The sequence below is a fragment of the Quercus robur genome, chromosome 4 (genome assembly GCF_932294415.1).
Source record: "Quercus robur chromosome 4, dhQueRobu3.1, whole genome shotgun sequence".
Classification (NCBI taxonomy): Eukaryota; Viridiplantae; Streptophyta; class Magnoliopsida; order Fagales; family Fagaceae; genus Quercus; species Quercus robur.
In genome coordinates this window covers 73,952,248-73,980,226 of record NC_065537.1, presented here as the reverse complement: position 1 = coordinate 73,980,226, position 27,979 = coordinate 73,952,248, and the positions used below count along the sequence as shown (strand labels likewise).

The 27,979-nt window shown below is 33.6% G+C and overlaps 1 protein-coding gene and 2 long non-coding RNA genes across 4 annotated transcripts; 1 reads left to right on the top strand and 2 right to left on the bottom strand.

The window, feature by feature from the left end:
- Positions 1 to 670: 670 nt before the first annotated feature.
- On the bottom strand, positions 671 to 7,290 carry LOC126723688 (uncharacterized). Its single transcript, XR_007654414.1, has 3 exons — positions 7,153 to 7,290; positions 1,019 to 1,186; positions 671 to 875 (listed from the first exon to the last, which is right to left on the bottom strand). It is a non-coding gene; the product is annotated as an uncharacterized LOC126723688 (long non-coding RNA).
- Positions 2,410 to 5,649, top strand: LOC126723687 (uncharacterized). Its single transcript, XR_007654413.1, has 2 exons — positions 2,410 to 3,159; positions 3,376 to 5,649. It is a non-coding gene; the product is annotated as an uncharacterized LOC126723687 (long non-coding RNA).
- Positions 7,291 to 7,514: 224 nt separating the features above from the next.
- Positions 7,515 to 12,864, bottom strand: LOC126723686 (putative disease resistance protein At3g14460). Of its 2 annotated transcripts, none has more exons than XM_050427389.1 (2): positions 12,445 to 12,864; positions 7,515 to 7,586 (listed from the first exon to the last, which is right to left on the bottom strand). In XM_050427389.1, exons 1-2 carry the CDS (start codon positions 12,766 to 12,768, stop codon positions 7,557 to 7,559), a joined length of 354 nt encoding a protein of 117 aa, XP_050283346.1. In that variant the 5' UTR covers positions 12,769 to 12,864; the 3' UTR covers positions 7,515 to 7,556. The 2 variants fall into 2 exon arrangements, with proteins under 2 accessions (XP_050283346.1, XP_050283345.1); XM_050427388.1 differs by lacking the exon at positions 12,445 to 12,864 and adding an exon at positions 8,428 to 10,009.
- Positions 12,865 to 27,979: the final 15,115 nt, after the last annotated feature.

Below are 27,979 nucleotides of genomic sequence, written 5' to 3'. Positions count from 1 at the left end.
AAGTTGGAAGTGCAATGATAGATGGAGTACCAGGTTAGCTTTGGAGTGCTGCCACTGTTAATACTCATTTAACAATAATTTTTCTCCTGAATTTCCTAACCTCACTTCTCTCACCAAGCAAACAACGAGTCCTACAAAATATAAATGGAAATCAATACCTATGTGCAATAGGAACAACAATATAATTGCAGGAAAGTCCCTTGATATTTCACATTGAAACTAATCAAGTTGTAGATATTTCAAGATCATGATTCATACTCTACTAGCTTGAATGACATGTTTTTTTAATCAAATTTCAATGATAAAAATGAGGACCACCTGTGGCCATTCTTGCCATTGCTCTTGGGAGTCTTGTCTAGCAAAAAAGTAAACACAAGCCCTCAAGGCCAACCTGCAACTTCAGCAAATTTAGAAGCTTAGGAAACTTCTATGTAGAAATATTGAAAGAAGGATGAGGTGGTGCAGCTACTTGTAGAAATATTGATGGGAAGATGAGGTTAATATACTTACAGGAAGTATTGGGTGTGGTTTGTGTGGAGGGAGGTTAGCTGTAGTCACCCTGGAATTTAAAAGCAAGGTAATAATTTTCAAAATCACAAATCGAAATCTCAAACGGCTATTTACAGCATATTGTTGTTTGAAAAACATGTAGAGTAGTGCAACACCACTTGAAAAAAAAAATATTTTTTTTTAAAAAGCAAAGAAAATAATAAAAATCAAAGTGGATTCAGAACTGTCTTTCATTCCAAGGCATAACTTGTATCCATGCGTTTAAGATTTGCCTGGAGTTCGTTCCCAGAGATATAGCCATCCCTATCTCCTCATGCCAATCCTATGAACATTTTAAAAGTTGAATAGCAATTGCTTGTAGTGAGCTGATAAATCCATAACATTCACAAAAAAACCAAGGATTATCGATAGTCAAGCAAATGCTTAATTCTATAGTAACCAAAAATAAAAGTCAGAACATACTATTAATCGTTTGAAATTCTCAGGGTGCCAAGTTGAAGAGTTTCACCTAAACTATATTTTGTGAAGGCTGTCAATTTGTATGGGTGCCAAGTTAAATAATTGTTTATACTTTGTCTGCCACAATCATTGTTTCTTCCCTAAATAACGAACAAGCTTATTCTGCAATGGACCACATTAATGCCTCTTCTTGGGATTGGTCAATAAAATGTTACTTCTGCAAAAGAAAAGGAAAATAAATAACAATCAAGGATTAATCGTTCATAAACAAATTATTTCAAATAAATAATAAACCAATAAATGCATCAAATCATTTAACCAGATTTTTAGAAGCCCACACGTGACCCACCTCCTCTCAAGTCTGAACCACACAAATTTTGTAAATATCTCTCCCTCTTGGCCGACTAGTTAAGGGCTCTCCTTTACGGGCCAGCAGAATGGTGGAGCAAAAAATGCGGTTGCTTAAGGCCCTAAGTAAAAAAAAGGCCCTCAAATTTTCACCAATAGGGTTATTTATAATCAATAAATAAAATATTTTTTTTTACCAGATGAAAATCAAATAAAAAAAATAGAGAAAAATGCAACGTCCACAATATTTTTCACAACACTTTTACAACTAATGCTAAGTAGCAGGTTATTACAGCCTATTGTTGATGTCAAAAAAATAATTATAGTGATATTTTCAAATAGAAAACAAAAAGCAGTTTAAAATCTAGGATTTATTGTAAAAAATATTGTGAATGTTGCACTTCTAAAAAAAAAGAATAATAGTAAGAGTTTAGTTAGCAAACTTTTACTAGTTTTCATCTAAGTCTATTACTAACACCACTGTTTTACTTATCACTATCAATCTACTACATCAACAAGTATGAAAAATTTTGTCAAATTTTTTCTGTCTATAAAATTTCTAAAAAAAGAAAAAAAATTCTACGTAGTTCATGTTAATTAGCAGTAATTTTGCATCTAAAACAAGATGATCAATTTTCGCCTTAGGCCCCTAAATGCATCAAGCCACCCTTACCCCTTTATTTCTTTTTCTTTCACACTTAAAACACATTTACACACACATCCCTCTATCTCCATACAAATAAATAACTGTTTTAGGCAGTACCCCTTTTGTCTTGTTTTGATCTAAGCAACAGATACTAGTAGTTTGTACTAAAATAATATACTTAAATTCAAAAAAAATAAAAAATAAAAAAATCCTATAGATTGTAAATTGCCAAGGCTAATTGAATTGAAGCTGCTAAAAGCCTAAAATAATAGTAGTAGTTTGCGTGACATCAAGAACCTACTTTCCATGTGGGTTCCAGTTAGCTCAACTGGTAAAGTCTCTGATGGTTGTATAAGAGATCTGGGGTTCAATCCCCGCCTACACCAAAAACTAATTGGTATCTTGGTCTGATGATAAAGAGCAATCATCAGGAGCGGACGCCGTAGGTTAAAACTCTCTCAAAAAAAAAAACCTACTTTCCCAAACAAAACCCTACCTTCCTTCTACTTCTCCACTCATTGCCTTTTCCTCCTCCTCCTCTTCCTCCAAGAACCACACCGAACCAAATCGCCGCAATTCGATCCCAATCCTCTCACAGCTCAAGCTTCACACACTACCAAATAAACGACAAATTCCACCGAAAAGAAAAAACACAACCAGAATCTAAATCCGAAGAAAGAAAGGTGTAAAAGTGCGATTACAATGGCGACGAGAGACTGTGAGACAAAAAAAGTAGGGAGAATTTTTCGAAGATTTCCTCTCACTGTAGCAGCTCCGTTTTGTTCGAAGATTCCTTTCTCTCTCTCTCCCTCTCTCTCTCTCTGTGTCTGTCTCTCTCTTAATTTGTGTTTGGGGGGAGGGAGAAAATGCGAGAAAGAGAGGGAAAAAATTGTAGTGAAAGTGAGTGAGTGAGTTGAGTGATCAGTGAGAGAAAGAGAGAGAGAGAGTGAGTGAGTTTTTGATGAATTAAAAGCAAAAGGCAGCTGAAACTGAAATAATAGGGTTTTTTCTCTTGTTTTTAGATTAGAATTTTTTTTTTCTTTTTTTTTTTGGGGCGTTCGTTTCGGTCTCTAGTAAAAAGCCATTGACTATTTTGTTTGCGTGCTATTGAATTGATTTTTTTTTCCCCTCTTTTTTGTTTGTTTTTTGGTGCAGTAAAATCTTCATTGGAGGCTTAGCCAAGTACACCACCTACGGTAAGAGAGAGCATTCTATTCTTTTCTATGATTCTCTTGATGGGTACTGTGCCTCTCTTGATGGGTGTTTTTGAATCTGTAATGGGGGGTTTGCTATTGTTGTTGTATGTGAAAAGTTACTGTTTTTGCGTGTTTGTTTCTGTTGATGGGTTTTATTTGAATGTGTGATATATTATATATATGATGTAGTTCTTGTTCGTATTTGACTGAGTTCAGAAACCTTTGTGAGTTACTTTGAGAAGTATGGAAAGATAACAACTTCTGTTATAATGAAAGACCGGCACACACATCGACCAAGGGGATTCGGTTTCATAACCTATGAGGATCCTTCTGTTGTTGACCAGATGATCCAAGAGACGCATGTCATCAATGGCAAGCAGGTTATTCTATGTTCTCTTAAATATCTCCCACCGGTGCATCACACCACCACTTCCTCCACCATTACTTTCCGGTGGGATTTACTGGGGAAAACTCCATAGCAACCTCCATTATCTCAAATTTTAAAGGTAAAAATCTTAACTATTTTGGTAGCTTTTCATGTTGTTGTAAGATTTTTTTTAATCTAAGCTACTTGAGTGACATACACGTGATTGAGTATATGGGTTTTGATTTGGTGACTCATTTGTTAAATGGTTAAGGGTTTTTTTACAAATGGTGATCATTTGGGTTCCTTGAGCAATCATTGGGGTTGATTTTTGGAAGTGTGTTTAATTTCTTTGCATTTGAATGGCTTTGGCATGTGTGGATGTGAGTGTAGTGTTTACTTTGAACTTTGTTTAAGGGATGTAAGCATGTGGTTATTGCATACCAAATGTTTGATAAATTACCTCAATGAGTTATGAAATTGTATTTGCTTGAGTTTGTGGATGTGATAATTCTTTATATGACTATTCATTTGTACATATTACACTTGCCTAATTTTTATTACGGCTTGATCTTATTATATAGTACCCAAATGGAATTCATGAGACTAGCTACCTCCATTTTTTAAAGTGATGTGTGTTATTTTATCTAATGAATGCACATTATTTGCAGTAGGGATATAAAATGCTTTGGTTGTTTACAACCCTATGAGTTTCTTGTATGCTTGTGTGGTTACGGTTTGGGAAAGGGGTACTTCTCTTAGAATGGGCAAGCTAGGCTTTAGGGCATTAGTTATGCTACTTACTGGGCTTTAGCTCATCCTGCTCTCATAGTTTTACAAACTGGAAAGCATGGACACAGTAGTTGGGCTGCCATGTTCGTATCCAACACCCTTTGTCACTGTGGCTTGTGGATATGGTAACCATGCTAGCTGTAGGCGGCAGATCTCTATAAATTTACCAGAGAGAGATAGAAACTAATCTGTTTGTTTTCATTTTTTTTGTTTTTTGTTTTTTGGTCTTGAGATAAAAAGAAACTAATTCGTTCTCTAAAGAAGAAAGAAAGAATTGTGGCACTGTGGCTATAGATGGGGTGTAGGTGGGGAAATTAATTGGGTTTTGCCAAAAAGAAAGAAGTGTGGCTATAAATGGGGGTAGGTGGGAAAATTAATCAAGTGTTTTTTTTATTCAAGGAATGTATGGATAGATTGCCACATATCCCTGCCGTACTTGTGTCTTACTTTTTAAAAAATTGCCATGTCACCATACTGTACCCGCACTCGTATCCATGTAGGTGCTTCCTAGTTTACAGATCAATTAGCTATACCTCGAGTATGAAGTTTATTTATTGGGGGTGATTGGAGTACTATGAAAAATTAGGAGATTTGTGCTGTAAATAGTTGGTAACTCAACTTGTTAAATTTAGAGGCCATAGCTAATCCTATTGGAGGTTAGGCTCAAGGTTTGTTAGCCCTAGGCGTGGTGGGTCTAGATTTTTTGGTTGAGGTTACGAATTCTAGGAAGGATTGTTACCTTGTGTTAATTCATATGGAGTTTTGAAATAGTTTATGTATAATTGGAGGCACATGATTCAATTGTAGCATTTGTAATTGTGTTATAGAGCTCTGATTTATATTGTGGAGAGTTCAGAATGTTTACTTATCTTTATCATAAAGAAAGGGGGAAAAAATCCCTTACCATTTTTCTTGATGGTTCTTTTTCGCATGATTTGGACCTATTTGGGTTCGGGTCGTGACAGACACTTCACAAAGCTGTGCCTTCAGACAGTTAGCTTGAAAAACCAAAAAAAAAAACACCCATCCTTCTGGAGAGGACTTCATATCTTCACTTCCGCCACCAAATCCAAAGTCTCAAAGACAGATATAGTCTTATCAAGCCCAACGCAGTGAGTTTGTTGCATCTGATGATGAAAGTTGGATTATACTGGACATATGAATGTGTTAATATATGCCTAATGTTAAGATAAACAAAATGCCCCTCACGATCGTTTTCTGTAATGCATCCTTTTTCACTTTTTATAGATTCACTCCAAATGATGAATTTTTACGTTCAATTGTTATGAAAATAAATAAGAGTTAGATTTAGTGGGATAACTTTGATTATCCAATACTAAAGGTAATAAATAAATTCGACAACTAGCTAGCTAGTCTCTGCAGAACGTGTGGATGAAGAAAACAGCGGATGATGAATCACTAGTCTATACTTTTGGCTCATATGATCTCTTAATAATTGATTGATATGAAGGGGAAGTGAGTAATATTTTGCCCTTTTTTTCCTTCTTCATATGGTACCATTCCTTCAAAAATGGACAATACTCAATGATTCTCAGTAAAGAAAATGAGGTAGGCAGCCCATCTTTTGGCAGACATTTACTTGAGCTTGATGAAGAAACTGATAATGGCACTTAGGGGTGTGCAAAAAACCGACGAACCGAACAAACTGACCGAAACCGACCGAACTGTTGCCAAATTTTCGGTTCGGTTTCGGTTCAGTTCGGTTTCGGTTTCATTTTTTAAAAACCGAAATTTTCGGTTTCGGTTTCGGTGCTGGATTTTTTCACCCGAAACCGAACCGAACAAACCGAATATATATATTTATGTAATATTAATACATAACTGATCAGTGGCCTAATGGTATGCTCCTTATGATTTAGCTAGCTGATCCCAGGTTCGAGCCTTCGCGCGGGACGTTTGTATTTTTTGCTATTTAATTTTTTAAAACCCTAGTAGTAGCATAAATACCGAAATACCCCTGTTTAATCTTCCCTTTTCTTCAGCTTCCCTTTTCTTTCTTCAGTCGCCGCTCTCCCCATTTTTTTCTCTCAATTTTTTCTTTGTTTGTCTCTTCCTTTCTCGTTTCAATTTTTTCTCTCTACCCTTCGTTCCTTCCCCAATTTTCTCTCTGGTCTCTGCCCTTCTCAGTCCAGCCGCCTCATTCTTTTCTTTTCTTTTCGTTCTCTGAGTCCCATGGACCATGGCCATGCCTTTCTCTTCTCTCTAAGTCACATGTCTCTGTTCTTTCTTCAATTCACTACAGAGACATGGTGGTAGACTCAAGCATGGTGGTAGGCTCCTGCTATGGTGCAGCAACGGTAAAGTTCTGTCTGGACCCTTTTGCTAAATCAAAATATTTTCAATTTTTTGTTGGAATCTGTATGTAATACTGTAAATTGTTGAACAAATATTGTTGGAAATTTTTCTTTCTCTGTCATTCTGATTTGTTCAACAGCTCTCTCTCTCTGTTACTCTATTTGTTTTTTATATGTGATTAAATTTAGGGTTTTGAAAATCTCAATAACCCTCTCTTTGGAAAACCGAAAACCGACCGAAACCGACTGAAACCGATATACACCGAAACCGATGGTTTTCCAGCCATTTCAGTCGGTTTCGGTTGAGAATTTCACAAACTGAAATATTCGGTTTCGGTTGGCCATACCTATACAAACCGACCGAAACCGAACCGAGCACACCCCTAATGCATTGGCACTGTTCTTTAGCTAAATCTTTTATTAAGTATAAATTTTTTTTAGGACATGCATATTTATCCAAAAATAAACTTGAAAATAAATATAAATAAAATCAAACAAAAGCAGCTAAATTCAACAAAGTACCTGATTGTAAAACAAGGGCTTGTTCCACATTGGAATTTTAGCTCATACAATGACTTCGTTGCTCATATGTATGCAAAGGATGAGAGCAATCTTTTACCGCTATTTCCCTTCTTTCTTTGGTATTGTTTCAGAAATGAAGGACATACAAGTAAAAAGACAACAAATTAATAAAAAATAATTAATGGCCTTGAAACACACATGGAACAAAATTACAGAAATTAAAATCAAATAAGAAGAATACTCAAGCAAACATTTAAGCAAACTCACATAAAAAAAGATAAAGTGCGCAAGTCAAATCACAATACTATTTAAAATACTATTTACTTAATAAGCAAATATGACATATGTTGGAAAAAGTTCATTACCTAGGTTGATCATTTTCGGAAAAGTCTGTCTTTTGCACTTCAAAAGTCCAAAGTAGATATGTACTGAACCTACAATTAGGAGAGAGCAATCCGTCAAGGTGCAGCCTAATGGTTGGAGGCTTGGATGAGCTGTAGATCCAAACATCCTGGGTTTAAATCTCCACAAAAAATTCCTTTGGATTACTTGATACATAGTTATGGTGGGTAGGGTTATGTATTTGTGGTTTACTATTCAAAGGTGAGTTCCAAGGGCCTACCTTTTTGAGGTCTCACATCATCACCAAAAAAAAAAAAAAAAAAAGAAGAGGCAAGAGCAAATCCATTAAGAATGAGAGTAAAGAATGAGCTTTTATAGTGACTTGAAAACACATCAGATAGGAGTTCATACATGATCCAATAGGACCAGCAATTAGCAGTGGCATGAAATTGATAGCAATTGTGTGGGCAGTTGTTATTGACAACTAAAAGTTACACTACAAAAGAAAAGGCAATGAAATTAACATATATCCCCATATAAAAAAAAATTCTATGGTTTTTTTTTCCTCCTCTATTCAGTAAACATATTGATGATTAGTATGAGATAGTTGTTTTTTAGTATGCCCACCTTTTTTTCTTTTTTTATAAAAAACATTTTCTTTATGGGAAGATGAATTTTCCCCAAATGTAGCATAGACATTTTTATTTCTCTCTTTTTATTGGTAGAATTATCATTAAAAAAAAAAAAAGATGATATATAATGGAAATGGGTCAAATATTGTAATATATTGATGAAGTTGTTTTTAGAGGAGTTAAAAAAAAAAAAAAAATCTTTGAAAAGAAATACATACAAAACTCAGACCTAGCTTGATGGGTATTGATGAAATTGAGCAAATGTGTAGAAGAAAAGTTAAACATTAGTGTAGAATAATACCTGTTGTCTGATCATGTCAATCAATCTCTATATAGGGGATGTGAGCAATCTTGAGCCAATCTTTCCCTATTTCTTTTTCACATTGTTGATTCAACAAAGGGCAACCAAAGATTTGTAGCATAGAAAGAGAGGTGGGCAGGCCTTGTTCCAGTAAGCACTGGAGTTTATCGCAGGACCAAATCGTCAAGCTTTGAAGAGAGGTGAGGTGTTGAAACCCCTTACCATTTAGTGATTTCAGATTTGGAAAACTTGAGATGCTGAAATTGGTAAGAGTAGGAGGTAGTAACGCCTCCTCAGGAAAGGACTCCAATTCTTCGCATTTACTCCAAATTATGAAATCTCTCAGAGAGTGAAGAGCTTGCAATCCCCACTCCTTGTGACAGGAAATGAGTTTTTCACAATACTGGATCGTAAGTGTTTTTAAATTGGAGGGTAAACCATCCTTAGGAAATGAATCTAATTCTGGACACTTGTACAATTGCAAAGACGAAAGAGATGGGAGGAGGGTGACCATTCCGTCGGGTAGTGACTTTAACTTTTTGCAACTAAAGACCTCAATCTCTGTCAATTTTCGAGCACAGATTCCTCCACTAAGAAAAGATACAAAAGTTGGGCATCTAGAGATTTTCAAATAAGTGAGAGAAGTAAGATCCAGATGAGATCTTGTTGATGTCAAAAGAGATTCAAGGTTCTTACAATTAAAAATTTCGATAAATTTGAGTTTAGGGAAAAATTGTAATGGAAATGACCAAAGTGAATCACAGCCACCAATCATGATCATACTTTCAAGTGATGGATAGTAACGATCACTTGGCAATTGTATTTTCCCATCAAAGTACAATTCATGGAGAGCAGTAGCCCAATGGAATGAAGCAACAAGTTGCTTACATTCTCTAATTTCAAGTTTGGTCAAAGAGGGAAGTTGATTGGGCAAATTCTTGCTTAGCTCGGGGCAATAACTTATGTGAAGCCATTGAAGACAAGAGAAAACTTCATCTTCAAATATAATCCATTCTTGCCACTCTCGCATATTCTTAAAGCTTAAATACTTAAGGGATCTAAACGGTTTAATTGTAGAAGAATCATTCCCATAGAACTCATGACCCACACCTAATAATCTATCAAAACCTTCAATTTTAAGTTCCTTAAGGGCATGTAGTTGTCCAAATGGAGGCAAGGAGAAGCAATACTTGCAATTCCTTAGCACTATGGAAACCATATTAGAGAATGAACAATCTCCTAACCAATTTGGAAAGCTTGTGCCCTCATAATGTTCAATGGTGAGAGAATTCAATTTTGTATGTGGACATAGCTGCTCAAGCATACTTCTTTCCTTTTCTGAATCTTCAGTGCCATGACCATGTTCCCATTTCAACTCTAACTTAGATAGATCTTGCTTATCCTTTAATATAACCTTCATCGTATCTTTATTAATGCAATGAACATTTTCTAAGTTCAATATAGACAATTTTCCCGAAAGGTGTTGAAGCTCTCCCAACTCGCTAATGCTAGACCCATCATGTTTTCCCACCACAAAAATAGGTAATTTTATGAGATTCTTCATTTTACCCATTTGTGGTGGCATCTTCTTCATTTTGCTTTCGCTATTATTCAAATGGCGCAAGTTGATTAGTTTACCCATATTGGTCGGCAACTTAGTAATGTATGGTGACAATATCAAGGTTTGCAAATTATACAAGTTACATAAAAAATTAGGTAAGTGTTTGATTCTAGTGTTACGAATGTTTAAATAACGTAGATGTTTCAAGTTACCAATAGAAATTGGCAACTCTCTTATGTTTTTACCAGAAAATGACAACACTCGTAAGCACTTAAATTTCTGAAACAAATCAAGATCTATCATCTTCACTATGTCCTTATATTCACACCACATAAATGATAACCATCTTTCTCCTAAGAATGTTCTCAATCCTTTAGCCTCAGAAGGGATCTCAAATTTCTTAGCGGCATCAATGTTAGCTCTATAATATGACAAATGACGTGTTTTTTTTTGTTACTCCATTGGGCTCATCATTCTCCAACCTCAAACAAAATTCCCCAGATATAGATTTGGCCAAGTCATTAATAAGATCATGCATCAAGAAATGTGATTTAGACTTATTTGATTGTTTGAAAAATGACCTTGATACTAGATCATTAAAGTATTCATCACCTATTTCTTCAGGTTCCATACTCCTATCTTCTATGGGTTGCTGCAATAAACCTTCTGCCATCCATAACAAGATCAACTCTTCCTTTTTAAATTCATGATCTTTTGGGAAAATTGAGCAGTAAGCAAAGCATCGCTTCAAATGTGATGAAAGGTAATGATAGCTCAACCTTAAAGCTGGGAGGATATTAGTTTTAGCTTCTGGTAAATCCCATATATGACTCTTCAAAATCTTTTTCCAATGTGTTGGGTTTTGATTTGAACACAACGAACCCCCAACTGTTTTTATAGCTAAAGGTAGGCCTCTACACTTCTTGACAATTTGTTTGCCAACTACCTCTAGGTCTGCACAAAACTTTCCATTTCCAAATGCATGTTGCACAAATAAATCCCAACTCCTGTCATTTGACAATTCTTTTAAACAATGATGAGTTGGTACCGTGCATAATTTTGACAATTCTTTTAAACAATGATGAGTTGGTACCGTGCATAATTTTGATGCAACTCTTTCACTCCGTGTGGTAACAATGATCTTTACTTCTTGTGCCCCACATTTAAAGACTCTAAGAAACTCATCCCACTCATTATAATTCTCATTCCACACATCATCTAAAACAAGAAAAAATTTCTTCCCTGCCAAAGTCTTTCTAATTTCAATTTGCAATGAATTCAAGTTTTGAAAGTCATTAGCGGACCTGACCTCCTCAAGAATAGTTTTAAATATTTTAAAACTATCAAAATTCATCGAAACGCAAACCCATGCTTTGAGGTCAAATCTCGGAGAAAATAGGTAACTAGCACTAAAAAACAAACTATTTAGTTAGTAGTTAAGGTTTCAAAACTAATTTGTTTTCTAGCATCTCGAGTATTTTAAACTCGATTTTGGCCAATAAATCGACCATCAGACGCTCGATTTCTATGCTCTGATTACTGCCGACGTGGCAAACTTTGCCACATGGGAACACAGAAATCGAGTCTCTAAGACTCGATTTCTAAGTGTTCTCAGTGAGGAACCACAACGTCAGGCAAGAAAGCAGAGAAAAAAAAAAAAAAAAAAAAAACAAGAAATAGAAAGAGAGATTGGCGAGACCCAGGCCGCAGATCGGCGAGACCCAGGCCGCAGATCGGCGAGCCCAGGCGAGACCCAGGCGCCGCGCGCGGCCTGGGTCTCGCAGATCTCTCTTTCTATTTCTTCTTCTTTTTTTTTTTTTTTCTTTTTTTTTTTTTTTTTTTTTTTCTCTGCTTTCTTGCCTGACGTTGTGGTTCCTCACTGAGAACACTTAGAAATCGAGTCTCTAAGACTCGATTTCTGTGTTCCCATGTGGCAAAGTTTGCCACGTCGGCAGTAATCAGAGCATAGAAATCGAGCGTCTGATGGTCGATTTATTGGCCAAAATCGAGTTTAAAATACTCGAGATGCTAGAAAACAAATTAGTTTTGAAACCTTAACTACTAACTAAATAGTTAGTTTTTTAGTGCTAGTTACCTATTTTCTCCTCAAATCTCTCATTTACTCTACTATCATTATATATAAACCAAGCGAGAGTTGTTTTGCCAATACCACCCATACCCTTTATGGGCACAACACATATCTCATCGCTACTTGCATCATCTGATTGCCACAACTCAAATATCGCTTCTTTATCCATATCTCTACCCAACACATCATATTTTTCTTGGCAAGAAGTTGTTGTTCGTGATGATGATAATGGTACCCCACTAGCAACCTCTTTCAGACGGAGGACACCTATTTGTTCTACTATAATTTTTAATTTTGCCAGAACCTTTTCTAGCTTAGATGGTATCCCTTCGTCAAATGAAATAAAAGCAGTGATGGAATTCCATACCTTACTAGTGCCGGTTTGAGATTTTGCTCGTAAATTATATTGCAAGTCTTCATAGGCAATCTCATCGAGAAGGTCTTCTGCATCATGAACAGCATCATTAAGCTCGTCCAGCCACTCTTTCACAGCTGGGTTTGTAATTTGCTTCTCCTCCGCATCAACGAGCACCGCATTAGCAGACAGCAGGAACATCTTCAACTTTTGTAGTGATTCATCATTGAGTTTCCTTTCCATGAAATAGTTGACCACGCCAGAAGAAGCTATTCTTTCAAATAACGCGTGAAAGATTGCAGAGAGAGCTGCTTCTACCACCATGGTCTCAACCATGCTTTATTCCTAGCGAAAGGCGTGAGCGGTGAAAAACCAAGGCAAGAGAATGCAAACAAGAGAACCACAAGAGTGAGAATGTTTTCTGTGAAAGTGTTTTGCCACTCTCAAAATACTTGCTCCCTTTCAAAGTACTTATTCACGTTCAAGGAGTTTTTCCCTTTTGAGTGTTTAAAACGTTTAGAAAAATTCATAGTTTACATTGTACGAAATATTCATATCTTGTGAAAAAATTCATATATATTTTAATATTAAAATGTACTTTTTTATTTTTTATTTTACATATTTATTTTTAAAACACCCACCTCAGATTATTTATTTTACACTACATTTTATTTTAAAAAAAATATCAATTTTTTCTGATTTTTAAAATTGTTTTTCTTTCTTCACATACAACAATTATCATTCACTCTCTTTCTTCATCCTTGAGATATGTAAAAAAAGAATAAAAAATTAAATACAAAATGAGATATGTACATATACACAGTTACGCAATAATTATGTATTTTTACACAATTTTACATGGCTTGATGTGGGTGAATTTTGGACTTGGTTGGTTAAAATGTGGTACATTTTCTATTATATAAGCATTAATACGAGTGCTCTAACAATGTAAACTTACATTGTAGACACATGATATGTTTACAACATTATACACATTGTGTGTCTACAAGTTAAGTTTATGTTACTAGTGCAATGTAAACATAAAAAAGGCTTTTAATTTATCATTTAACTTGTGTATTAAATGCATGCATGTATCATCTCTATCACAACACACCTGGACTCTTAAAAAAGTCCTTAGCATCTTTCTCACGTCTCTCTCACGGTGTGTTGTGATAGAGATGATACTCTTAAAATTCAATCTCTCTCTCTCTCTCTCTCTGTGGAAAATTTTCCAAGATATTTCCTATTGTTCACAAGTTTCTTTTATCTCTAGAAGCTTGGTGAAGGACAGTTGGTACTATCGGTAAGAGAATGGATTGTTTAAGGTCGGCGCTGTGCTCATTTGGTGTGTGAAACAAAGAAATTAAGTCTTCCGACTATTACTACCAAGATGAGTAAAGCCAGTAAAGTCTACTGAATATTCTATAGAATCACAACAATTTCTTACCTACTGATGGGTACATGTAAAAGGATAGTTGTGAATAATGATGTGATAAATATTGTGACATCTTAATAGAGAAATGTTATGGTCACAATATGTTTATAACACTTTCACAACAACTCCTAAATAACGAGTTAATATTGACTCTTACTAATAGACAAAAACGTAATTATGATGAATTCAAATCAAAATCAACTTACCAACTATGATATTTGTAAAAATATAACAAGTTAATATTGACTGTTACTAATAGACAAAAACATAATTATGATGAATTCAAACCAAAATCAACTTACCAACTATGATATTTGTAAAAATATAACAAGTTAATATTGATTGTTACTGAATATTTTTACGGTAGTAACACTTCTCATTACAATAATCCATAAGTCTACAGATTTAATAATGAGAAATGTCACATCTACAATATTTTCATGGTAATTTTACAGTAAATTTTATGCAGCAAACTATTACCCGTAGGTAACAATGCCTACCATATAAGATTTGTAAAAATATTATCGATATAGAATTTGTGCACGGAAATTGACAACAAATTTGACGCTCTGCATATGTGCCCTGCCACCTCACCCGTATGGCCCACCAAAATTTCGCATCTTAGTATTGTTTCTTGCTTCGCTGGGTAGCTCACCATTTACTTTATCAGTGATTTTTTTTTTTTTTTTTTTTTCTTAAAGAATGATGGTGTTGTTTTTTTCTCAGTCAACTATCACCCTTTTCAGTCCGATATTCCATGCCAGTCTCAAGCCATGCAGCTCAGCAGCAAAAGGTTCCTCAATGTGTTCACCTCAGGCCTTCAAAAGAAGGGTGGTTTTTTTTTTTTTTCCCTCTTTAGTTCAATTTATTTACTGCCTTTGGCTTGGTGAATCAAAAATTAGTTTGCACTGAAGTATTTTAGCCTTTGAATTGGTTTTTTTTTTTTTTTTTTTTTTTTTTTTTTTTTTTTTTTTTTTTTTTTTTTTTTTAAAGGGATTTCGTTTCCAATTCAAACCAAGCCCTTTCTGCTCTCGCTGTATCTCTGTTTTTATGCGTGTACGACAAACATAGCAATAGTAGATGAATTGTTCAAACCCTTCCATTAATTTTGGTCTAATAAAAAGCACCATCCCATCCATATTCACATGAATTAATATTTAAAATATTGATTAATTTGTGCAATTGATAATTATGTTCTTGTCGGGGAGATTAACACCTTGGGAGCCTCTAGATGAATAATTGATATAACATATAGGGATATCACTTGACCCAATGGTTTGGAACTAACTATGTTATATTAATCACTTACCTATCTTATTCTTATTCAATGTAAGACTTTACTCACACGTGCATAAACAATAGTTCTGAACTCAATAAAACATGACATTGGTGGGAAAAATAAGTTGTCTCAATATATTATTTATCTTGAGCTCAAATATATTCCGATGAAATTGTCAAATTTTTGGTCAAAACAAGGTCAAGTTCAAGTTGACCGCACTCAAACTTGTGGGAACTGTTTGAAAATGTATATATTGATATAAAATGATGAAATTCAGTGGTTTAATTAAATTTTGACTTTGTTAGATTATCGGTTAATTAAGACAAAGTTTAGTCAACAAAGGGCATTAGGTAATTTTGATTGCCAAACCATAAAATTGGTTAATCCAACATTTATAGGGACAAATTAAACTATTTTCAACATCCTTCTGATCCAAATGTGGAAAATAGAATTTTTGTCATTTTTAAATAAAATTGTGGTTTTTGTGTATAAAACAAGGGCAGATAAAATATGGTATCGACAACTAGGTAGTAAGTAGTAATAGATGGATAATAGCAAGAGATAGTGAAGAAACAAACCGGATATAAGTGAAAAGTTTAAAACCCAACGTAACTGACCCACTAAAACTGAAAGCTTCACTCCAAAACCCACTGCTAAAAAGGAAATTCACAAACCCAACACCTACTGAAAAACCTCTGAAACTTAAAATCCCACTTAAATTTAACCAATAAACCAAACAACACAACATCAAGAACAAAGAAAAGAGTTTTGAAATATAGTGAACAAACTAAGAGTGAGGCAAAGAGACTCACCTGAGCTAATATGATCTAGGTAGAACCGTTGGGTTAAGAGAGATGAGTGGCAAAGATGAGGAAATGAGAGGAAAATAAGAGGAAATGCTCTATTATTCTTTTATGGTATGTTTGGTTAAGATGATTTTGGGGAGGAGAGAGAGAGAGAGAGAGAGAGAGAAAATGGTTGGAAGGGGAATTTAGTTGGGAGGGGAGGGAGGAGAGAAAACTGGTGGGAACTAGGTGTTTTCTCCTTAGGCTCACCAAAACCCAATCTCCCCAAATTAGAGAGATTATAGGAGAGAAAACAAGGTGGCTTTGCTCCTTGTTGCTTTTGGACAAATATACCCCAACATAAACGTTCGGGATGTTTTGAACCTTTTAGATTCTTTTTTTTATGGGTCTTTTTCTGGACGTTTCTTTCTTCTTCTTCTTTTTTTTTTTTTTTTTTTTTTTTTTTTTTTTGGTGGGTGTTCATATGTTTATTTTCTCATTTTTTTTTTTGGGTTTTTTTTTTTTTAGAAAACAATTTTGGGTTAATTTCTTATACTTTTTATTTTTATTTTTATTTTTTCATTTTATTGAAGTGCCCATCTATACACAATTTTTTTAAAAAGTATATAATGTGTTACTTTTTGTTTTATTTAAAAGGGACATGATTGTAAATTTATACAAACTCTATTTCAATCCTTTCATTTTTAATCTCAACAAAACAAAAAAGTCTTCAATCCCTCCACTTTTCCACCCTTCTAACTAAACACAAACGAGAGAAATTAAAATTTTTTCTATCTTCCCACTTTTTCATCCTCCCAATTAAACGGACCTTTAGTGCAAAATATGATATGAAAGAAATTATTAGGTCCACTGGAGGACTACTGACATGGTCCTCCTTAGTCCTCCCAACCAATAAAACGCTGCCACTTATGCAAATGTGACATCACCTAGTGATTTTTTATATTTTTATTTCTTGTACTAATTACAAAGTTGATTTACATATTTGCATAGATGACATTGTTTTATTGGTTAGGAGGATCAATTCAGTAGTCCTCCTAGTAGACTTAATAATTTCTCTATATATGGAGTGAAAGAACCGTTGAGCTTTAATTGTGAAATCTGACTTGATGACAAAAAGTCTTGCATGTGGGTATTTCATTTTTATTACTCATTTTCCATTTAACTTAGTTCTCTAAGAAATGAAAACTCAAAAATGTTGTTCTCATTTTCTTAACTCATTCTCACTTTTTGGATGATGAATTATGAAAACTGAGTTAAAAAACCTAAACCAAACAATATTTGAGATGGTGGGGCCTACATAAAACAAGAAATGGATTATGAAACTGAATGAAATGGAGTGAACCAAACAGGCTCTTGGAAACTACACATTAGCATTTTGAATTTTATCTGAAATAATAGATCAGGTTGAAGTTCACGATTGTGAAGAAAGTTGTACCTAGAAAAGATGAAAAAATCTAGGATAAGAAAAAAAAAGAGAAAAACTTTTCCCCCTATTTTGATTAAAAATAATAGTTTTTATTAGGACAAAGTTTGACTCCAACACTCACTAAAAAAATTACATGATTACATATTTTGAAATTTAACCATTGGATTGTATATTATTTATGTTCTTAACACGCATGTCAAATTTCATGCCAATTGGATGTTTTCGATCCATAAACTTATTTTTTATGCATAATCTTAAATTACAAAATAACTTGAAATTTGAACTTTTTTTGATAATATAGCTATTGATTTTTTTTTTCTTAAAATTTTGCAAGAATGAATTATATGAGAAGAAAATGTAATCTAATGATGAATTTGTCAAAATTCACATCTAATAAAAAAATATTGAGTGGAGTTGGAGACAAACTTTGTCCATTTTATTATTCTAGGAACTTATAAAATGATGTAGAACAGACAACAATGGCCTTTTTGGAATAGCAAGGGCACCTGAAATCATATCCTTAAGGCAAACGGCACTAGCACAAATCCTTAGGCCCAGAGCCAGAATTGCATGAAATTTGGAGCCCCTCAATTTTGGTGAATTCCTTCATTAACACCTCTAAAAGTCAAAATAAGGTTGAAAGTCACTTAGTGTGTAAAACACTAATGAAAGTTTAGACCCCTAATATCAAATTAACCAACACACACTTATACTCAAACAATAAATGTGTGGAATGATAAGTATAAGCAATACCCAAATAAACAAACTACTCTAAACCATAATTAATCACAACACAACAGCAATTAATAGGAGAGAGTAAGGGTTAGAGAGATGCAAATACAAAGATAACATCAGCACTTGTTATCGAAGAGGAAACTGAAGAACTCGGTGAAAAACCTCTCTGCCACCCTCCAAATGGTGAAATGATCCACTAAAGAATAAAGTGGGAATACATGAATAGCAATAGACCCTCCAAGTCTAATATACCCAATGCACCTAAGCCCTTCAAGCTTCTTACTCCAACAAGGTCAAGCTTAACCGTGTCTTCTTTAGCTTTTCGGATCCCACAATAAGCCCATTGCATCAACCAAGTGAATTGGTCATCTCCAAACTGCTTCCCATGTACCAAATTACCTCCTCACTAAAATGGGTATGGTGAGATAAAGATTTGGCTAATGAACCTCCCAAGGGTATGTCAATGGAGAAGGTGAGAGTAGAGGAATTTGGAGAATCAATTGTCTAAGATTATGGATGAGTCAATCTTGGTTTTCTCTAGGGTTTCTTTCTCAAAATTCTCTCTGGAAGCTCTCTACATTTCATGGGTATAAGGGTATTTATAGTAGGGTACATGAGGAATGTGAAAAGTCATTTTTTTGCAAAACAGGGCATTCTAGCAACTCACTTGTGAGTGGGATGAGTTGCGAGTTTGAGTTGCGAGATAACTGCTAGGCCAGACTATATTTTTTGTCCTATAATGCTCAAGCTGTCATGACCTTTCAGCCTCCTGCATGCTTCACACTCATGGCATTTTGGTGAGTTGCCTCGCTTGTCACTCGCGAGATCCAGTCACGAGAATCATTCTAAATGCTCACACACTTGAAATCTTCACACTCTCTCACACACAACCCTTACATAATTCCCACCTAAATACAAGGTATCTAATTGTTGAAATACAAGCAAATTTGGCACGAAATATAGCCAACACATGATTGAATAAATTCAACCTTACAAAGGTCCTACTTTGTTTTGGTTTATGGTTTTGCTTTTAACTCAATTTTATCAGTTTTGGTCAAACTCGATATTTTGCCACCTAATTTCGTGATTAGTGCAAATTAGGGTTTTGGATGGTTTCCTAATTGTCCTAAGGTTTTGTCTTTTCAGTATTTATTTCTTTTGCAACCTCCAAAGATAAATTCATATTATTATTAATAAAAATTCAAATTTTGTCTATTGTTTTCTTTAGTGGATTCCAGATCTAGCTATCACCTTATGGATTCAAGAGATCCCTCGTGAATTTGAGGTTTGCAACCAAAAATGTGTATGTTTTCTTCAAGCTTCCATGACATCATAAATCTTGTACATTAGTTTCAACTTTCAAGTAAAAACTTCCACAACCCCCCCCCCCCCCCTTTTTTCTTTTGAGAAAGAAGACCTTCCCCCTTTGATTGTTTACTTTTGACAAAAGTGAATTTGATTTATCATTCAACTTTGTCTGCCTGTGTTATTATTTTGCGAACTGGCAACAGTAATGCTATGCTAATCACGACAATCACTCATACAATTTTCTTATAACTTATGACATGCTAAATTATTATTAGATTTACGTTATTTTTTACATGGATTGCGTATTGATATTATTATTATTATTACTAGTCTACTGGATGAGTTTTAGGAAATTAAAAAGAAAAAGAAAAGAAGAAGCAATGCTGTATTATTTATTAGTTTTTTGTGGGAAGGAATAAGAGACATAATGTTACATCTCTAGTTTAGTTTGTGTTATATAATGTATATATAGGTATATACACGATAGGTTGCAATATATATATACCAAAAGGTGCTTATTTGTAGAGTTAAAATAGATTGACCCCAGTTGATTAATTCAAATTACATGCAAATCGTGGAGGCACGCACTAATAAGTCACCAAATAAACTAAATGCAGTGGAAATTAAATTGATATGATGATTTCTTGACAAATGGGAAAAACCTCTAGCAAGACAAAAACCTCACCGGGTGAATTTAAGGTCACCATTCCCAAGAATCCACTAATCAATAATCAAGCGGTTACAAGTATAAGGAATCTTACCACTACCCTGACCTATCCCAAAATACCAACCTACAATTGAACCTTTGCTCGAATACCCAATTGGACTTGATCTTGTAGTAGCCTTCTTTCCTTTGTTGCACAAATCTCTAATCTGCGACTAACTCCTTTGCATGGATCCTACGTGACTAACTCCATAGCAACCCTTTGATTATCGTAGTTGATTTGCAATAACTTCACATAGAAACACCAATAAGATCTTAAATATTGGTGCTAGAGAATTTGCTTGGTTATAGAACCCAAAAGCGTACAAGAAATGCAGCAATAACTCTTTCTTTTGTAGGAGGAGGCTAGAATTTCAAAAAGAAAACCTTATGAAACTTTCTAGGGTTAGGGTTTTCTTTGTCCACCTCCTTATTTAAATAGGAGCTTAATGGGACTTTTAAATGTGTATTATGCAAACCCATAAACAAATAGCCTTTAGGAATCAAACCGTTGTAGGCTATATCAGAAATACCATAAGCTCGATAGATCGACAAGTATCGAGACAGGTATCAAGCTTTAATAAATCTCGATAGATTGACAGGTATTGATGAGGTATCGGGACCTGCTGATTCGGTTTTTCTTGAGCAGTTCTTAAGTAATTTTCATGTCTTCAATGTAACCACTTATAATGATCATCTTGAACCTACTTATATTTACCCAAATACAAGTAAAGTGCGTTTTGTCATAGGATATGTCAATTACATAAAAATATGAACCTAACACTATTGAAAGTTCATAACCATTTAAATTGGATATACCAAAAGGTGCCTATTGAAAGGTCATAGCCCTTTATATTTGATAGATATTAAAGGTGCTTATTAAACGAAAATATGTCTATTGACCAAAAAGGTGCCTATTGACCAAAAATGTGCATATTGAATTAAAAGGAGTCTCTTGAAGGGTCATGAATAATTCTTTAATTAGGTATAATAAGTGGTTCATATTCATTTGGTAACTTCTTCTCAACTTCTTCTCTTTCATCTTTCTTAGAAGCACAAGAAATTTGTGGGTTTCTCCAAAATTGCTATTTGTAAGTCGGATTTTTTGTTGTTGTTAAATAGTTAAAAGGTCTAGAAATCAAGCCACACCAATGGTAGCAACAATAATATTAAACAATTTCTTCACATGCCTTATGAATGCTATTCTACTCAAATTTCTCATTCTCTTCCCTACACATTACCGATGCTTCTCCTCTCAATAACATATTTTTAAAATATATACATCATATGTGAAATGGTGAGTTGACACGGTCATGAGCACTATAATGTATGGCTCTTGTGCAGCTGTGCTATCAGTTTGCGGTTGTTCCTACCAACTAGTAAAAAGTGAGCGAGTGAAGGACTGTATCTAGTTAATTGAGTTTATTTTCTTGCATTTAGGAAATAAACTCATCCATCTTTGGTATTAGAATGGTTTGTGAGTCAAACCATTACAAATAAATCATCTTTTTTGACTCATTAGTTATAATGAAATTATTATTAGTATATAAATATATAAAGATGCTAAACCAAATCCAAAAAAAAAAAAAAAAATTGAATATAATTTTAATAGCTACTTTATTATTAATGACTTCAATATGATTCTGTGGATTCCAGTTGGTTATGTGTCCTAGTAATTTGACACATTTCAGATTTTAAAATTGTGACTATCAACTTTTATTTATAAGATAATTAAAAAAAAAATCTTTTTTATAAAAAACTATAGAATCAAAAGAACAATAAACTTATTGACGAAACAAAAATTCACAATATTTCCACACTTTCCCCCAACGAGAGTTCCCATTAGACAATGCAACTGTAGCCAAAAAAAAAAAAAAAAAAACACTTAAAAGTTAAAACACCTTTGCAATGGTTTGTGCATCACTATAGCTAATAAAAAAGATGCTAGAATAACATCTAACAATAGATGTTATGATAGCATCATGCAAATATTAAAATCTCCCTCTCTCTCTCACTCTCTCCTCTTAGTGGCTGGTATTATTTTAATGTGTTGGGAATATATTATTTTAATATCTTAAGAACACAAAATAAAGAATGAGATGTATTATGTGTCGTAAAAGTGGTTATCTAAAATAAATAAATGAAATTTTTTTTTTGGTTCTGAAGAAGTTGATGAGAATGCTTTAACAAAATCCAATTAGGCCATTTTAAAATAAATAAATGTTATGATTTTAAGATATGCTTTCACGTATTTTCATAAAATAAGTAAAGGAAAAAAAAAAAAAAATCTGTAAGGAGTGAGCTAACATTCCCCCCCCCCCCCCCAAAATTATTCTTAGTCTAACCCGTCATTATGCTAAGCCTTACTCTCTCCCACTAGCATAGGTTGAAATTCTCTATAATAAATAAAATAAAATAAAAATCTTCATAGGTTTATCATACAAAATTTCATTTATACATTTTAAAAAATTGTACTTAACAAATTAACTTGCCAGCTTAGATGTTAGTATGTTAGAATCGTTGGTCTTACTCAAACCATTCTATTCCTGTAATGTTTGTAACTTTATGTGAAGTAAATTCAAATGGGGTTAAGTTTTTCAGTGAAGGAAGTTTACTACAAAAAAATAAAAATAAAAATAAATATGGGAAAAGCTAGCAGAAGCGAATTACTTGCAAAAGAAGAAAAAAAAAAGAGGGATAAGAAAAAACGGACACTAGTGTTTACATTTGAGAAAGTGAATTTGATTTATGATTCAACTTTGTCGGCTAATGACTTATTTTGGTGACTAGCAACAACAATAAAAGAAGAGAGATAAAGAAAACACAAAGACTTTACCTTTGTTAGGTGATAGGCATTTTCCTTTTCCCCTTTGAGTGTTTGCTTTTGATAAAGGCTTATTAGCAACACTAATGCCAAGCCACAATAATTTTTACAATTTTTACATTACTCATGGCAAGCTAAATTATGATTGGGGTAAATATTTTTACATGAATTGATTATTGATATAACATCACAACATCATACATCAACGATTGTGAAAAAAATTAAGAAAATTATATTGTCTTAGACTAGCAAAAGCAAAATAATTTTGAAAAGCTATGTGTCAAGAGCTGCACTATACTTCTAAGACTAACACTAACATGAATTAATACTTTCAAAACTCAAGAGTGCAAATTTTGAACTCTAGTTTAATCTAACCATTTGATTGAGGATTAATGTGAATAATATAATTTAGTCCAAGTAATATCTTTCTCCATGCACAAGAGATAATTTTCACTTGATAAGAGGGAATGCTGACCCACATAGTCATATTGTCTACACTACCTGTTGTTGTGTTTTAATCAAATGCTCTAGAAATATAATAGGTGCATCTTTAAGCCAAGCGAAATTGATTATGATTCATCTTTGTCAACTGGTGGAAGTACATTTCAACGTATTAAAATTATGGTTAAATAATTAAATTTTATATTTCCTAATGGTATAAATGTTTGGGATAATCGGCTTATGTGCTCTAGATTGTTCTTATTCTGGGCCTTATACTGTTGAGAGTTCATCAAATGCTTGGGATGGCTACTGTAATTGAAACTCTACTCTTCTCTTTTCTCTATTTTTCTTTCTCAAATGGGTCCACTTAGGCAAGGAAGGTTTTAAAAATTGGGCCCTTTTTTATTTATTTATTTTTTTTTCAAATATGGATCAGGCTAGATGAAACCGTGAAAGTTTGTTTTCCAACCTTCCTGTGAACTGCAACAGAAACCTTCGGCCTTTCTAAAGAGACCGGGCCCATACTAGATAAGGGCCTCTTACCTGACCCGGCCCAGATTAAAATTTTTATTTAAAAAAATAAACAAATGTCTGAGAAAAACTTTGAAAACCCAGAATTCACTAATAAAGGCCCAACCCACAACATTAACATAGTGGGCTATAAAACCCACATGTTTTGCCCAAATCAATACAAAAATCACCTCCTTTATCTCGAGAAATTATTATTTACACTGGGAGGATTGCTGATGTGGTCCTCCCTGACCAATGAGATGATATCATATATACAAATGTATGTGTGAGCTTCCTAATTGACACAAGGAATAAAAAATAAAAATTACTAGATGATATTACATTTGTATATATAACAGCATTTTATTAGTTGGGAGGTTATACATGATATGACTGGGACCAAATGTCAAGAATTTAATTATCTTATTATATATTTAGACATAATACACATTCGTTTGATTTATTTTAGAATAAGAAAGGTCTAGATAGTGCAGAAGTTTGAAAGCTCCAATTGAACATTTACAATTCTATTCGATAGCACGCAAAAAAACATCTTGTGTCAGTACAAATTCATGTCCAAATTTGTTTGGTACAGTGAATGCTTAGCATTAGCTTCGTAAAAGTTCTCAAACCTCTTCAAGGTTTCATATTGTTATCTTAAATAAGTAAAATGGCAAGTTTTATTTATAATTTTTTTTGTGTTGTCCTCCTCCAACCTAAAACAAAAACTTACAAATATAAATTTGTTGCATATGAAAGAGGATAGTATCTTCAAATAAATCCCAAACTTTGGGAAAAAGCTTCTAAATACTTACTATTTAACAAATCATTAAATAGTACTAATTAAGGTAGCTGAAGCTGCTTGAAGGTCTATTAAATTTGACCTATGAAGGATTGCAAATTAGTAAGCAATTGGGTTAGTATCTTTAGATAAATCCCATTGCTAAATCATATTGTGGTTTCAAACTATTATTGTGGGATAATGATGATTAATATTGCTTGGTTGGACTTGGTGTTACTCAACCAGTGTTTCCTTGGGTTAGCATTGGGAAGTAAATTTAATCTAGGTTAAGTTTTTGTAGAAACATTGTTTGCATATCTCACACTTGAGCTTTAGGTTCACTCAGATCCCTTTTTAGAATGAATTTCTCTTCCCTTTTTTTGTTTTTCTTATTAGGTCATGACTATGAGTCCATTTGTATTATTTTTTGGAATTGTTAAAAATCTTTATATTTTAGTCCCAAAGAATTGTTATATGATATACTATAAGTCATTAGATAGTGATAGGCTCAACTATTCAAGAACATGGGACGAGTGTCAGAATGAGCAATAATATACAAATGGTTTTTAGTTGGATTAGTGGAATTGCATGGTTCATTAAGGAAATTGCTTGAAGGCCCATTAAAATAATGTGAAATACACAACCACCCAAAAAAAAAGGAAGAAATAGAGACATGATTGATATCTTTGTAGAGTGGTATCTATTACATGCTTTTTTGCACAACCATACTCATTAAATTTGCACTGAAATTATGACTTGAAGTCATGATTTTAGTGCAAAATTTGCTTGTGTGTACAGTTGTGTGCAAGAATTTGTGTGTAACAACAATTAACCATCTTGATAAGAATAATACTAAACAACAGAGGGGTCTTGCAGATATGGAGCAGCCAAAGTGATGGCAAACCCCAACAAAATCTACAGAGTTTAGGAGGACTTTGTTGTCCCCTGTCCAATCTAAAACAAAACCTTCCAAATATAAATTTAACTTTGTTTATTTTCCAGTTGGGTACAAGTATAGTGTAATGAAGGATATGGTCATGCATTGCAAAACAAAATTGTTTAAAATTAAAAAAGATTAGTAGCTTTGGCTAAATCCAAAGATGGGGGGAAAATAGTTTGAAATTCTTACAGCAAGAGATTTGAAGTTCCTTCAAAAAGACTACTTATATTTGAGAAGAAAGACCCAAATATCTCACTTGCAACATGAATTGGATAGTTCATACTCCATTGTCGTATCTATAAAAAAATTAATTGGATGAAGATGAACACAATCTTTTTAAAATTTTCATGTTAGAGGGAATAGAGAGTTTCTTTCTCAATATATTGGATGGTTATGGGTCATTGGTCCCTATAAAAAAGCTCCAATGGAAATTGCTTTGTTAAAGCTGTTTATGAAAAGACAAAGATTTTACCTGAGTCTAGGTGTAAAAGCATTTCCCCCCTTTGATTATTAGTTATTTTGTTTACATTTGACGGTGTGAATTTGATTATGATTCAACTTTTGATAAAGCAATTTAGCTTCGAAACACAGGTGGTATTGGATTTTAGGCCTAGAGAAGCAAGGCTTATGGACTCCGACATTATGGAGTAACAAATACCAAAAACAGCACCTGTAAAAACATTGCATAAACTTGTGTAAATTTTTATTTATTTTTTTATTTTAACTTAAAAACATACTCTCTTTTTTTTCTCTATTTTACATACCCATTTTTCAACACACCCCACTAGGTTATTTATATTACACTACATTTTATTAAAATATTAACTTTTCATTTTTTTTCTTGATTTTTTTAAATTGTTTTTATTTCTTTACCCATAACAACCATCATTCATTCTTTTCCTTCAATATCAAGATACGTAAAAAAAAAGAATAAAAAATTAAATACAATATGAATAGTACCAATGTAAATTTACACATAGCAACTATGTATTTTTTTACATAACTTCATATGGCTTGATGTTGGTGAATTTTAAGTTTTATTAGTTAAAATATGATACTTTTTTTTTTATAATACGAGTCCTGAGTTCACTAAAAATTCCAAAATCTAACAAAAAGTTTTTGCAAGCCCATCGTAGTGACTGGCTTATGTGATCTAGACTGTTCATATATACTATGGGCTAGAAACTTCTGAAAGTTCAGAAATACTTGGGATTGCTTATGGGCTTTGAAAGTTGAAACGCTTCTCATCACTTCTCTTTCGTTTCCTCAAATGGGTCGGATCGGGTCGGGAAAGAAAGGTTCTAGATTGAGTCGTGTGTTTTTAATATGGATCAGGCTATGTGATTGTTGGTTTTTTAGTGGGTAGGATTGGGTCAAGGCTGTGGATCCAACCCTTGTGTCTAACTCTAACCTGTTCTCTCTCTCGACCACAAGGCAAAAGCTTGCAGTCTAGCTTCTGGCTATCAAGGTGTGTAGCCAATCACTACCATCATTCACTCTTTTGGATCGAGGTTCCTTTGGACTGCACTAAAACCCATCAGCCTTTCTAAAGAGACCAGACCCATACTAAAGAAAATTCTAAGAAAAACTTTGAAGATCAAGCTTTTACTAATAAAGGTTTGATCTACAACATTAACACAGTGAGCTATATCTTTTAGTGTTTACGTCGTATAAATCCCACATATTTTTCCCAAATCAATGCAATATTTTCTTTCTACAAATCCCATATCTATGATTATATATGACTGGGAATTAATTTCAATGATTTAAGTATCTTTTAATTGGATATTACATATTCATTTGATTTAAATAGTGTAAACCTTTTAGAATAAGATAGGTGTAAGATAGTGTACAAGTTAGAAATCTCCAATTGAACCTAACAATTCTATTAGATAACATACAATAACATCTTAGTGTCGGCAATAAATCATGTGGTACCCTCTTTGTTTAGTACAACTCCACGTCCAATTCTATTTGGTGCAATGAATGCTTAGCTTTGTAAAAATCCTCAAACCTCTTCAAGTTAAGCATTAGAAATGCAATTTATCACAATTGAAACTAAAGCGATTGTAATAATTTTTTTTAGAATAGAACGAACTTCTTTTCCATTTTTGTTTTTCTTTATTAGGTCGTGATTACAAGCCCATTTGTATATCAATTTTTTGAATTGTTATATCTTTTTATATTTTAGCCTCCAAGGAATTACTACCTTGTTACACCCCAACAAATCAATATATCATCATTAAATAGCGATAGGCTGAACTGTTTTAGAACTTGGCTGAATGTAAGAATGGGTGCTACAATATGGGCTTTTGGGTAGCTTCTAGTTAAATCAGTGGAGCCCCATGGTCATTAAAGA